The 13,906-nt window shown below is 43.3% G+C and overlaps 1 protein-coding gene across 4 annotated transcripts in view; it reads left to right on the top strand.

Moving 5' to 3' along the window:
• The window catches only part of fbxw7 (F-box and WD repeat domain containing 7), a 106,684-nt gene that overhangs the window by 33,289 nt on the left and 59,489 nt on the right, over positions 1–13,906 (top strand). For 3 of the 4 annotated variants that reach the window (XM_047576117.1, XM_047576128.1, XM_047576118.1), the window contains 2 exons: positions 2,249–2,494; positions 2,628–3,167. In XM_047576117.1, the coding sequence (XP_047432073.1) occupies positions 2,318–2,494; positions 2,628–3,167 (717 nt within the window). In that variant the 5' untranslated portion in view covers positions 2,249–2,317. Of the gene's footprint in view, positions 1–2,248; positions 2,495–2,627; positions 3,168–12,246; positions 12,758–13,906 lie in introns of those variants that run through there. The other variant, XM_047576137.1, reaches the window with a different exon arrangement.

The following is a 13,906-nucleotide window of genomic DNA, read 5'->3' as shown; positions in this document are numbered from 1 at the left end:
TAGTTTTGTGATTTGAGATTTGGACCTGCATTCTGCGTATCCTGATTCTTGATTTGTTACAGCTCTCATGTGACCATTTAAAAAAATGCTTATTGGCACCTTTTACAGCGTCTTCAACAAAGATCATGGCTAATTATAAAACGTAACGCGAATAAAAGGTCCGGAAGGAGCCGGTGACCTCATGCCTCAATAGGAACAGGAAGGAAGTCTGCTCTGCACTAATGATCTTTTAGCTTCCTTCTGAGACAGTGACAGAAAATCGCTTGTTGACTGTTTTTTTTGATTTTCATTTGCAAGAAAATTGTTATTTGGTCATACAAAAGTTCACTCACTGCTAACGTATGCGGAGCTGGAGCCTTAGGAACTCTTACTATTAGTCTTCTAGCTGATGCTAAGGTAGCGACCTGCGTTACCTGCTACCTACCCAAGTCACTACGCCTCCGAGCAGATAAGTCCGCAATAACACTTACACACCGATCAGGCATAACATTATGACCATCTTCCTAATATTGTGTAGGTCTCCACTTATCAGAGAATGGACGTGGGTCTTCTGAGGGTGTCCTGTGGTGTCTGGCAACAAGATGTGGATAATCGGGGTCTTTGGTCCGATGGCTGGAGGGGAGGGATCTGTGGATCTGACTTGTTCCCGTTAATCCTACAGATCAGTTTGGTACCTGGTGAATTTGGAGGCCTATGGGGTGGGGGGGTCTTGGTCTGGTCTAGGTGTATCATGCAAGGTCCAAACGTTTCCCAGAAGAACATTGAATTGTCACAGGATGATAAATGTTATTTACTTCACCTGTCGGGGGGAGGAGGGGTCTTAATGTTGTGGCTGATCTGTGTATGTGCACTGTGCATCTCTGTATGAACACCTGTCATTAAAGAATGTGCACAGCGATCTTCTTTCTGGCCAAAACCCAAGAAGAATGAATCCAGTTAATTACAAAGTGTGTCTGACTTTAATGAAGCTCCATAAACTACGGCGAAATTTTCATATTTAATAACCGTCTACGACAGGAGTCGCTGCCCCGTCCTTTACTTAACGGCGGCTTCCGAGGCTCCAGTCTTCATGTGCTTTATGTTATTAATAATTTCAGCCTTTATTGTTACCGAACCGTTCAGTTCTGCCGTGAAGAGGTTTGCTGTCTTTACTCTCCGTTTAGAAATACTCTAAAAAAAAAAAAGTTCTGTTGGGTTCATGCCGAGTGAGTTTTAATTTTATTCTTGAAAACAATTCTGTGTGATTTTTAGCAGTGTGTGTTTGGGACGTGTGTGTGAATCAGGATCTGGGGTTGAACTATCTATCTATAGGTACACAGAGATAGCTGTCTATAAATGTAATCCCCCTCACCCCCTTATGGTACTTCTGGCAGCGTTCGTAGGTCTGTGGCAGACAGCTGCTCTGTCCTCTGTTATTGAAAATATAGTTCCTGCTATAACTGTGCTTCACGTACACTCTCTGCAACCTTTATGAAGCCTCACAGTGTGGAGTTCAGGTAATTCTTCACCGTGATGTGTTGTCTTAAACACGAGGCAAGACAAAACAGAGGAAGCTGTGGTGTGGTTATAGTTTGTCTTATTTGGAAATTGTAAGTGTAAACTCAAAAGAATTCAGTTATTTCGATGGTGGCAGATTAACAAGCATCGCCGGCACCACTTCTCTCACGCTCTCACTTCCTGAAAAAGCTAATATCTTTTGACGACGGTCTTTATGTTCTGCGTGTTCTCAGAGATGTTTAAAAATGATTCCTCAACTCATAAACTCCTATCAGCAACACACCAGATTTAGAAGGCTGACAACGTGTGTTTACTTTCTGTGGGCTGTGGGCTGTGTGAAGTCTTCAAGGCGACTCTTTGAACGAGCATCTGTTACTTCAGAGCCTGGTTTGTGTTTTTACTATTAGACAGATTGGACTTTGTTCATTGGCTTTGTCGGGAGCTGGAAAACCTAGTGGCTCTCAAGGCCATTCTGCCCATCCGTCCACATTTGAGGCTTAGCTTAGCATCCAGCTCCGTGTGATCTAAAGCCAAACACATTCACTCCCACCTTTTTCGCCTTGTCTGCCGCTGAGCCGCGCGAATGTGTCTCCAAGAGCCATTATTGTCCATTATTTTATTCCGGAGCCAACAATTGAACTTGTGTTGTCACATTTTTTCCCCTTGAAGCGGTATGTTTTACAAAGGACAGAGGAGAACAACCGACAGACGTTAACCGGCCGTGCCTTTCCGTGTGTTTTTTCCTCTGCAGAATGTCAAGCCCTTCTCCTCTTCAGACAGCCTAGCGAAGGTCCAGGAGGTAGCAAGCTGGCTTTTGGAAATGAACCAGGATCTGCTGTCGGGGGGCAGCAGCAGCAGGCGGAGTCGGGGGCCCGGGGGTCCGGCAGTGCGAGGTAACGCCTCCTCCACGGCTCGGGCACCCCAGCAGGCGGCGGAGGATGACGAGGACGAGCACATGAACCAGGTAGTCGAGGAGGAAGAGCAGCTGCAGCAGAGGGTGAGGCTACCGTTCACAACGTTTCACATGAGTGTCCTCAGAGTTGCTCTCAGAGTCGCACTTTTGCAAGTTGAGCTACAATAGCCTGCCTTTCTCACAAAGATATTGTTTACTTCCTCCTGGCTTTCCACAGCCTGAGGCGTCGCAGGTTGATGTCGAGACGGAGCAACCGTGGGCACCCGGCGAGTCGGGCACCAGCAACGGCCCTCAGGGACACGAGGAGGGAGCCGGGGATGAAGAGAGCCTTCCAAACGAAGTGAACGGCGCACAGAAAGGGGCCCGATGGCTGTGGGGCGGCGAGCAGCGGCGGCCCCAGGGCCAGCCGCTGGGCGAGGAGGAGGAGGAGGAGGAGGAGGAGGAAGAGGAGGAGAACAATAACAGCAGTAGCCATCAGGAGGAGGAGGCGGAGGAGAGGACAGAGGGAGGGGAGGAGCAGGGGAGGGAGGAGGAGGAGAGGGAAGAGGGCGAGGAGGAGGAAGAGGAGGATGAGGACGAGGAGGAGATGGACCAAAACAGCGACGACTCGGCGGAGAGCGGGAGGGAGGAGGAGGAGGAGGAGGAGGGAGAAGGAGGAGAGGGGGAGGATGGTTTGCGGTCTCCCTCTCTCAGGAACAATGTGTCTGCCCCCAACAGTAACCTGGACTCGGGACGAACGCGCCAAAGCTTTTCCCAGGTAAGTCAAGCTGCGTGAGTTGAACGGGTTTCGTTAGAGCTGCTTTCTAGGGAAGATAGAGTCCCTGTGTAAAAGTTAAAGAGGGAGAAGTGGAAATTAGTGGAAGCAGTGTCTCAGTTCTGTGAACTGAGCTTTGGCTCTTCTGTAGCAGACTTTAAGGAGGTACCAAACCCCCCCACACGCTTTTAAAGTCCGATTGAACTCTTCACTGGCAGTGAACGATCCATCTTTAAGGCAGTGGCTCCCTCTTGTGACACAATCATGTTACTGCACTGCACAGCTTTTATGGTCACTGATCAGTCACAACATTAAAACCACTGACGGGAGAAGTAAATAACAACGACCATCCTGACATTTCATTGGGAAAATTTAGGACTTGGTATTTGTGTGGATGTTTCTTAGCCGTTTACAATACCTACACTTTGTTTTTGAGACACCTGATGTTTGCTTCTCCCTCTACCTGTAGTTATTACCAGAAATGAAGAATCTTGAGCACAATTTAAGTTTTATTCATAAAATGCTATTGTATGATGGCTGTTTCACAACTTTTCCACTAACACGGCATAAAAAGGCTTCTCCATATTGTGTTAAAAAATTGTGTTTCTACATTTCAGTCACAAGAAGGCCTGTCACAATAACAAATTTTTGCTCAACGATATATTGTCACACAAATAATTGACTATAATAATATATTGAAATGATAATATGTCGTAATAATGCAAGTTCTCCCTTTAAAAAGCAAACAATAAAAAATAAAATGGACTCTCAGTAAAGGGCTGTATTTCTACTGTAATGTAGCGAACTCCACTGTCTGTGAGAGTCATAAAGGACACGCATACAGCTCACTCATTCATCTGTGCGATGCACCAAAACTGTTTTATGACGTGGTAAAAGCGCGTTCGTGCCTCACTGATTGACGGCTGGCGAGTGAGTAAGAGGTGTAGCTGGGAACGGACAAGCGCCCAGCGCTCTAAAACAAATTGGCACATCTTTCCTCGCTCAGAGAATTAAGACAGCGGGCTCCTTCTTTTAACCCCGGTGTCTTGTTTCCTTGACGGCCGATGACATGACTCCTGTAGAGTATGTTTCAGTGGCCTTCGCGGAGCCTATATTTAAAAGGCAGAAAGTGGAGCTTAGCCAGTAGGTTTTCACGAAGTGAGGGATGATAATCGTATTTGACAGTTTGGTTGGAATGTGCCAACATAAATTTTAACAAGCAAACCAATGGGTGGTCGACCTCTTTAAGTACTGACACGTTATTGGTCGGTCATATAGTGTCAAGTATAGACAGAATATATTTAGGCCGTTCATCCTCCCTTTGTTTATAGCGGCCTGACCTGTTTGGCTCGGTTCAGCAGACAGTTGTATGAGACTGTAAAGAATAAAAACCAGTTCATCTGTAGTTTCATCCAAACTAAAATCTTTTTATTTTAAATATGTGGATTCGTGTCATAGAAATAAATTAAAATCGGTTGCGTGACTGAACTTTTTTCTCCAGTGTGATGCCAGGCTGTCACTCGTCCTTCAGTTCATTAGGTACACTAGTGACAACCAATGAATAATAAATAACAGTCCTGCACCAAACATTAGCTTCACGACTCATATAATGTTCAGTTTATGTAGAAACAGTGCAGGAAATCTGCCGCTTGAATCATTTTGAAGGATCTGGATGGTTTGTGATGCTGTTAAACTGTGTTGAATTAGTAGCTTAAGTGTCTTTATAATTTCGTCCAGCCCAAGAGCGCTACAACACAGCCTCCAAAATCAAAATACGATGCCAACGACGATAGCTGTAATGGATTTGTCATGAGTGCTGCTCCGAGAACACTCAATACACGTCCCCTTATTTGTCATACCTGTGCATCACTATGAAGTTCACTGTGTCAGAGTCTTTGATGCAGATATTGTCTCTGTTTACATTGTCCTAAATATAGCAGTTGGTGTGAATTTGCTCATCTGTGCCTCTCGCCCTCTCACACAGCTGTCAGGTGGGTTTCTCAGGGTCTTAGTCTGTGTTGTGGACTAGCTGGCTTTGAATGTATGAATGGAGATATTTTGTTCAGCTGTGGGTTCGGTATGCGTGGAATTAAGAGCAGAAAGACTCTGCTGACATTTGTTGACGGTTCCAGTGAGAAATGTGGAACGTAAAATGATTTACAGACGTGTCGGTATCTTAACAGGTTGTTGATTGTTACATCTGACGCCTGGTTCCCTAAGAAAAACCTTATTGCGAAACTAAAATAACACAGATAGGTGTGACAATAAACAAGATGCCAAAAATGAACCTGAGAGCGCAATAAAAGACTTGAATTTGTTTCGCCGCTAAATTCCCCTTTTGTTTTAAGTTTACGTGGAGCAGCTTAAGGACCAAAAATGCTTCACGTGGAAAATACGTTCATTCAAATCAGAGGTACATGCAGCAAACTTCAAGGACCTACAATACATAATATAGTCACAATTCAAAACAAGTCACTTAAGACAATGAATGTGCCTTTAAATTGAGTGAACTGTTGAGTCATATTCCAAAACATTTCGACGGGGACTAATTTTTATATTTTGACATATCACCAGTCAGCCATTAGAAGCTGAGTTTATATTAAATAAATATGAATTTGTGATTTGCTAACTAAAACGCTTGCAATGGCTTCGTAAGTGAGGCTTATATTATGTCTTTCAAAAACAGAAAAGCATTTTAACAGTTAATTTCTAGCATATGTTCAAATTTATCTTACTCTTATTAATTGCATTGGACGATAATATTCCATGTTTGGACCTAAGATGTGGCATTTGGTGATAGATACATGCACTGCATAAGTAAAGTGTGGAAGCGTTGCTTGGGCCAGAAAAAAAAAAGTTGCCACCTGGATTTAACTAATCAAATAGGTACGAGCCTCCTATTTGATAAATTACTGCAAATTACTGGCAACAAGTTATTTAACCCCAAGTATGAAGCGTCATATCACTGGCGTGCATCAAGCAGAGAAAACATCTAAGGAGACTGAAACAAAAACTACTAAAATTGGGTTAATTATTAAAAACTATAGGGGTAATGTGGAACCAACGTCTTTGAGGAAGAAACGTGGGCAATGGGCAATCACTTAAACATTTGGTGAAAAAAAAACAAAACAAGTCAGGGTCTTGCTTAGCTGTGTAGCCTTGAGAAAACCACCAATCAATCAGGATAACAGGGAAAAAGGCTTTAATTTGCTGGGGAGCATAAATATTGGACATTGGCGAAGGTCTTAGTCCAGATTTACCCTGTTCCAGAGTGATGAGCGCAGCAGACATCATTTTCACACATGGATTGTCCACCACAGAGTCCAGACCTGAACCCCACTGAGAATATTTGGGATGTGCTGGAGAAGACTTTACACAGTGGTCAGACTCTCCCATCATCAGTACAAAATTGATGAAAATGAATGCAACAACGGATGGAAATAAATCTTGTCATGTTGCAGACGCTTCTTATTGAAATAACGCCACAGAGAATGTTGTAATCAAAACTAAGGCCGACCAATGAACTACTAGAGAGTGTGACTTTTTGTTTTGGCCAGGCAATCTATCTACCCATATAAAGCTTAATGTGGAGTCAGCACTGGGACTGTTGTGCGTCCTGTGCTTGTCCCGACATGTCCTCTGTGCCGACAGATTGTGTTCACCGGCTCCAGGTGCCGTAGGGTCAGGTCGCCCGAATAAGACGCCTCTTCTTACCCGACACTGCTGTTGTTTGATCCGCTGCCAGTGGGGCAGTAATCCGGGCAATGCTCATCGCTTAAGCTTTCGACATTCGTGAAGAGCTTCGTGAATCTATATGCAGACGTCAGCGTCCACGAAGGTGCAGTGTAATGGAGTTGAGTCAAAACTTCATTCAGATTTATATTGTGTCCACATGCCTTTCAGTTCAGAGGTACATGTATTAAAAGGGCACGTATCATATGATATTTTCACGTGTCGAACGGCAGAATGTATGGTGTTATGTAATCTTGAGGCTTGTGGCCACTGGGCTGGCATGGGTGTTCATATCTGTATAATGTGTCATATAGATTAGTCTGTGGGAAACCACAGATTGGCAGGTGGAAAGCTTGACGTTGTTTACATTAAGTGTTAAGTCTAAGAACATGACTTTTATACTAATATCTATTAGTGACCCGACTGATCTCAGACCACATGTTGCCAACAGCCAATGAAACGAGATGGTGGGACACGGGAAATGGCGTCAGAAGATGACTGGAAGTAGCAAGAATATCGGAACAATGATGGCGAGAGCCGGAGATTGGAGTCAAAGTGAAACTAGACCACAGAAATGGAGGAGAGATTAATCTGTCGTTGTAGCAGGAGCACGAGCGCCTGTATAATATTGGTTTCAATATTAGTTTGTGTGGTCCCCAGTCTTTCAGTTGTGTTAGTGTGTTCTCTGGGACTTTACACAGCAAGTCAGAGAGCACGAGGCAAGTGAGAGTTTAGTCTTAAAGGAAATGATGAGACCATTGTAGTTACTTGAGGTGCATTACTGCCCATCCAACTCAGAATTCATTTTAACTTATCACTCATGGCTAATGACTGAGACTTACGTGATCTTAGAGGATTAGATGTCTTGCGGTGATTAAGAGGCATAAGAGGCCTTTAGTCTCAAGTGAATCTGCAGAGCTATGAGGGGCACGACGAGGCGAGAGTGCTGTGACATCAGAGGTGGAAGAATGAATCATAGAATTATCTGGAACAAATGTTACTGTAGTGGTTCAGCACCGCAGTTCACCTGCCGTGGACAAAACTATCCTAGATGTAAATGAAGTAAAAGAATCTCTGTATTTGCCGCTCAGATGTTCCTTGTTAGATTTTCAGAGGTCACTATTAAATCACATTAAACTCTCGTCCACACTGAATGTGTAAAGAGAGGCTTTCATGCTGGTGTTCCCGCTCTGCTTCTACAGCCTTGGCAACGGTTTTATCGAGCAAATATCCGTCTGAAGTTCTACTGACTAATACCGCTGCTCTGTAGCCTGCTCCATCTTGTTAAAATTGAACGAGCAATGACTTGTTTGTTTAACTCGAGCCATTTGCCGCTAAATTCAGTGCTCCACTTTTCTCCATAATTCTCTGTTGCCACCAATTAAATATATTTCCCGGAGAAAAAAAAAGAAAAAAAAAAGGCAGCTTGCCTTTATTGTAGGTGGCATCTCCCACACACTGGCCATGTGACACAGGCAGATTTGAGCCACAAAGGACCAATGTTCTTATCCTCCCACATGAAAGCAACTAGTTTGAGTTGCTAGCAAAATGTATTGATGATATTTTTTCCCCCCCACAGAGGCCCCTCATTATTCGCTGATGCACCTTTGTTGAGCTGTTGGGGAGTAATGCTAAAATGTATATATTTTAACCTAATCCCCCATGGAGGATTCTATATGTCTTGATTAGTTAAGGTACTTTTAAGACACTCAATACCTAATTTAATTTGAAATTAAATAATGCTACTTAAATGTGAACTGGTAATCATCAGGATGAAAGGATTTGCCTTTCCATATAACATGTAATTATTGTACTCCTGCAGTGTTTTTGTCAAGCCGTCCATGTTTATTTGATTGACCTAATAATTACAAATTGGACAAAGATCTATATTCATAAATTGCATTGAGGAGAGCCTCTTTAATTTGTGAAGTAATTCTGGTGCATCTTTTAGAACTTCTCTTGTGCAGTGCAGCATCATTGTCCCAGTCTTGGACACCAGAGGGAGACAGTGGTCTGAAAGTCGCGCACATGCATTCACCCATGGCCTACAGGTTGTGATTGGTTTTTGCAGCCAGATTGCACTGAGAGGCTTTACCTCTTCGTGTTGCTTTCCTCACACTGACCAGCCCTGCGAGCAATCGAGCGTATGCTCATGCTTTTGCTTTTACAAGTAAAGCCTCCGGTGTTTGGCAAAGGGCGTGAGTTCACTGCCAACGAAGAGTTGTTTGGGGGGTGAAAAGGATGATTAGTATACTCTGTGTGGAGTTGTAAACCTTTTAAAACATGCCTTGATGCATGCTTGGGGCTACCTTATCTCTGCATTATGCATCACGGTGTTAGGTTACATTAGGAATGTATTCATTTATATTTCATCTCTTTGAGTCTAAAACGATTTCACATTCGCAAAGTCACTTAATCTTCTCCTGTACTGATGTGAAGGGATATGAAGGCAGTTAACAGAATTTATACTCTACATGTCTCCAAACTACATGTTGTGTGGTCTAATAGAATTGGACTGATGGATTTGACTCCATAACTAAGGCTTCTGTACAAAAAAACATGAAACAAAATGCTGTACTTGCTAGTAGAATCCACTCATGTTTAGTTTTGGTCTCTCCTCGTAAAAAAAGTCAAGGTTTTCCTTTAAGATTCCTCGTCAGTAACTACCACACATACACTCCCTTCCCCAGAACCTGCATCTGTATTTAAACCCTGTCAACTCTGAAACCCTGGGAAGGATTTCAGAGTGTACCGAGTAACTAGAAGCCAAACATTCTTGACTTGTCACCTCCAGCACTCTTGGGATGTCCTGTCAAGGAATGCAAACTCATTGACCAAGCAGTGGTACTAAGCACAGTGTTAAAAGAAAGCATACGAAATAGTTCCCTCTAATAGCCTTTCTAAATACTCCAAAGAGATGTTATGAGCGTGTGCATTAGTAACTTGGTGACCATAACATTTGTCAGTGGATTTAATCGTGGCACTGATCCTCTCTTCTTCTATGGATAGTTTTTGGTTACTGTAAAGCTCAACAGGGCCACATCTTTCTTCCTACTTTTTGCAAATCTCCAAAAATATAACCAATTTTTGCCTTGGGAGGATACAAGAATACACAAAGCCAGAAACACTCTGGGAACCGATCAACTCCTTGAACCTTATCCCTGTTTTTCGTTAGAGGAGTCTCATATTTTGGGGGTTGCGGTCATGGGAATGCAAACGGATGTATTATAAGTTCCCAGGTCATTTGAAAGAAAATGGTTTATAAATAGTTGTTCTACCACGCGCGGAGAATAAGCGTTGCAAAAAGTGAAAGGCTGCTTGCACGGCTTGCAGTTTAACAAGTAACTTTGAGGTGATCATGTTGTAGCAGACTGGAACAGTGTGTCTTTCACATAGCTTGATGATGGCCTAAGATTAGTCTGGAAGCTCAAGTAACCTCTACAAGGCCTGGGACAAACAGCCACACTGTGGTGCCTCTGTGGTTATTTCACACACTATGTGGAATAATGGTTCGTTTCTCTAAGGGAAAAATAAACGATCATTCATTCAGGCCATTGAATGAACAGATTTCGCAAAAGGACGGCTTTTTAGTAGTGAGACTTGGCTTTGGTTGAAGGTTCCTCGGCTTCAGTGTTTGGGATTGTGCATTTGAAAGACTGTAATGTAGTTCTATTGTCCCAGGTTATTGGGGCCCCACCTATTGGTTTTAACCTAAAGATACCAACAAAGTTTGACTCCTCCAACAAGTGATATTTACTGCTTAAAAGTGGACACAAGTTGGAATACTGCAGCTGATGGTAAGCTCATAGTTGGCGTATATTTGGTGCCCGTGTTAAGGCCAAGTGGTGATCTCCAAGGCTGAAAAATGAAGCCAATCCAGAAGTGCCAAAATGGCTACCTGACACTGACGTCTACAGTGAGGCACAGTGTTTATACAGAAATAAATATGTTTACAGCCTGGTGCAATTTTTCTTTTATTTCTTTGGGTCTCTTTAGATAATTGTTCAATTGATGACAACTGTATGTATTGACTTGTTACAAGCACTCTCATTTGCGATTCTATCAAGGCTTAAAGTTTTGCATAATTTAGGGCCACTTTAGCGACAGGTGGGTTCCATCTCCGGTTGCTAGCTGTCTTTCATAGGCGCCACCCGCCCGCCTCTGCTCGACTCACATGCTACCTCTTTCCATTTTTGAATTTGTCGGGGGTAAGGCAGAGTCGGGCACTGCTAAGATAGCGATGGTCGGTAACACTTGTCCCCGAGCTTCAATACTGTGAGAAGTTCTTTATATATTTATATATATAGTCTATAATGGGGCGTGCGTTTCTTGTTTGCCAGCGAGCTCCTTCTAACTCAGATTGTCATCAACTTTATGTCTCGCTGTCTTCCTCGGCTGCTGGTGCAACGCGGCTCAATTGGCCGAACAGCTGTTGACGAGGGCACACAACTCGCTCCGATAGTGCTGAACATAGTGCAAAAACCCTGGGCGTTGGTCCGCCATGGACACCCAATGGCGTCCGACAGCTGACCGTCAGACTGGTGTGTCGGGCCCTTGGTGTACTCTAATAGATGTTCAGGCTCTGTAATCCTCCCTAAACAATGGTGGATGTGAGAATAGAAGAGAGGTTAAGCCCTGTAGGTCTTTTGTTACCGTGTGTTTGGACATTTAAATGCACACGGGGAAAGTTGTCTTTTGGACCAGTATTCAGTGTGTAGAGTCATACATATTCAACACTGATTGTCAGCTATTTCCCCTGTGAATTAATTTTCTCTTTTCGTTTTTGGGGAATCAGCATAAACGGAATAAATAGAACTCCCTGGTACTGCATCAGGTTTTGCGACTAAGCACCTCTGATGCTTGAAGCGTCGCGCTGCATCTTCTGTATTTGCAGCTTCATTGCGAAAATACTTCAGTGGACTTAAATCTCTCCATCCGTCTTGACACTCATCGAGCAGATCCTTGTTTAGGTGCATGTGTCACACATGGACAACTGTGTGATGGTCTCCTGAAATACCCGCAGCCCATTTGCTGACATAGTTAATGACATTCCTCAACACCTCCGTTCACGAAAGAGTTTAGAAAATTTAGCGGAACAAGTCTCAGCTTCAACGCAATTTAGATACAGGGATGTGTTGTTTTGTTCTTTGTTGACAGCTTTCATGGTAACACTTAACTGGGCTTGGTGATGATGTAGTCCGATGAGTTGGGTGGACCAGAAGTAGAGCCAGAGAAATGACCACAATGAGGAAGTCTCCTGGACACGTGCTGTGTCGGTCGGCTCTTGGTCGCATTCCACCGCTGACGGTTCATGAAAGCAGATTCCACAGCGCCGTCTGAGAGGGGAGAGGCTGAGTTGGTCCATCCATTCAGGCTCTGACAGCAGCTGCTCCTGTGACTGGCTTGGGCGACAGTGACCTCACACCCCAGAGATATTTTAAAGGGTTGCAGTCAGCAGGGGGATGCGCTCTGAGTAGGTCGGAGCTCAGCGAGTGCAGTGTTTTAGTACGTCTGTACAATGGTTGGAAGGTCCAAGGAAGTTACGGCAGAAATTTAAGGAAAGTACCCGCGGCAGTAGTCTGGGATATGACCCATTAGAAAGTTTTAAATATATATTTATATATTTTCTTGCAATGCTGCGGCATTGCCCCATTCCCCGTTTCTCGTCGTCTGGTAGTCGGAAAAAGATGCCTAATGTTGCCTGTGGGAAAGAGAAGACGTTGCATGTCCCGCTGGACAGCCAGAAACTCAACCTGGCAGATCCTAAGGACGTCACCAGGGAGTCGCTACCTCCGCAGAAAGTGCTCAAGATATTTAGCATCAACATCATCGCTCAGGGATTACCTTTCTGTCGCAGACGGGTGAGTATTGTATGTGTTGAGTCGGCCAGGCAGTTTGACTTTGGTTGAATGACGGACCCCGAAATGTCAAAGGTCGTTGTACTCTCGCCCATTTTCACCTTGGTTGTGGTCGCTTTGTCTAACTGGAGTTATTAAAACAGCGAATCATATACATTGGTAGCTACATTTTCTTTCGCTTTCTCTCTTCTTTTTTTTTTGCGGAGTAAATCACTTTTTGCATTATCTCCCTTTTAAGGACAACTTTCTTTTGAGCTTGCATACTAGATTTTACATTGCTTGAATTGTAGGGCTACAACTGTACACAAATTAAGACGATTATAAACTTTGATTTGTCCCTTTGTCCCTTCGTCGTTCCCATACGGGCATTGATGCAAGATCCGCGTGCCACAGCTCCACCCATGACATAAGCAAGGACGCCGCCGCATAACCTTAAAAAGGCTGCATCCATTGATCCTATTTTTAGGTTTAGATAGATATATTCTTGATATACATTGTATCAATAGACGCTTGAGTTGACCATTTGAGTCACGATGAGCTAGAGTGCAAATTCGTTGTCGATGCCTTTTTAGTTTGCAGTTTTAGGTTATTAATTACGCTCACATTACAACCTATAGTGGTTTTTATCAGTCAGGAAAGGTGAAGCATTTTCAAAAACACTTTTTTAAAAAATTACGCTAGCGGAGGAAGTTAGGATACCATAATGAAACACTGATATTACACTCACATTAGAAGTTGGCATTGGCCAAAAGAATTATTAGATTAAGACCTCCAGGACATGTACGGTGCTTCGCATGTGAAACAAGCATTTTTTTAAAGATATAAACCTTCTGGATGTCTCTTCAGTAACTATATATTATCTGCTGATTTCAGTTGATATAAAATATCTATTTTAAATTAATTCAGTGAAAAACTTAAATCAATTAGTCAATATCAATCGAACTAATCATGTACCCCCACATTGAAATACATATCTGAAGTCCTGGACAGGAGAAGTACAACATTAAATTTAACTCTGACGTTTCCATTTAAATCATCTTCATCTTGTTTGCTCTGTCTTTATTTCATTGGTGTCCCACTTCTCTTGGGAAAGACCGTGTACCTTTTATGCCGAACAAAATGGTTCCTTAAATAAAAAATTAAAATCTTATC

The sequence above is a fragment of the Mugil cephalus genome, chromosome 2, assembly GCF_022458985.1.
Source record: "Mugil cephalus isolate CIBA_MC_2020 chromosome 2, CIBA_Mcephalus_1.1, whole genome shotgun sequence".
In the NCBI taxonomy this organism is placed as follows: domain Eukaryota; kingdom Metazoa; phylum Chordata; class Actinopteri; order Mugiliformes; family Mugilidae; genus Mugil; species Mugil cephalus.
The sequence above is the reverse complement of the archived record's forward strand: the minus strand, read 5'-3'. Positions and strand labels throughout refer to the sequence as shown.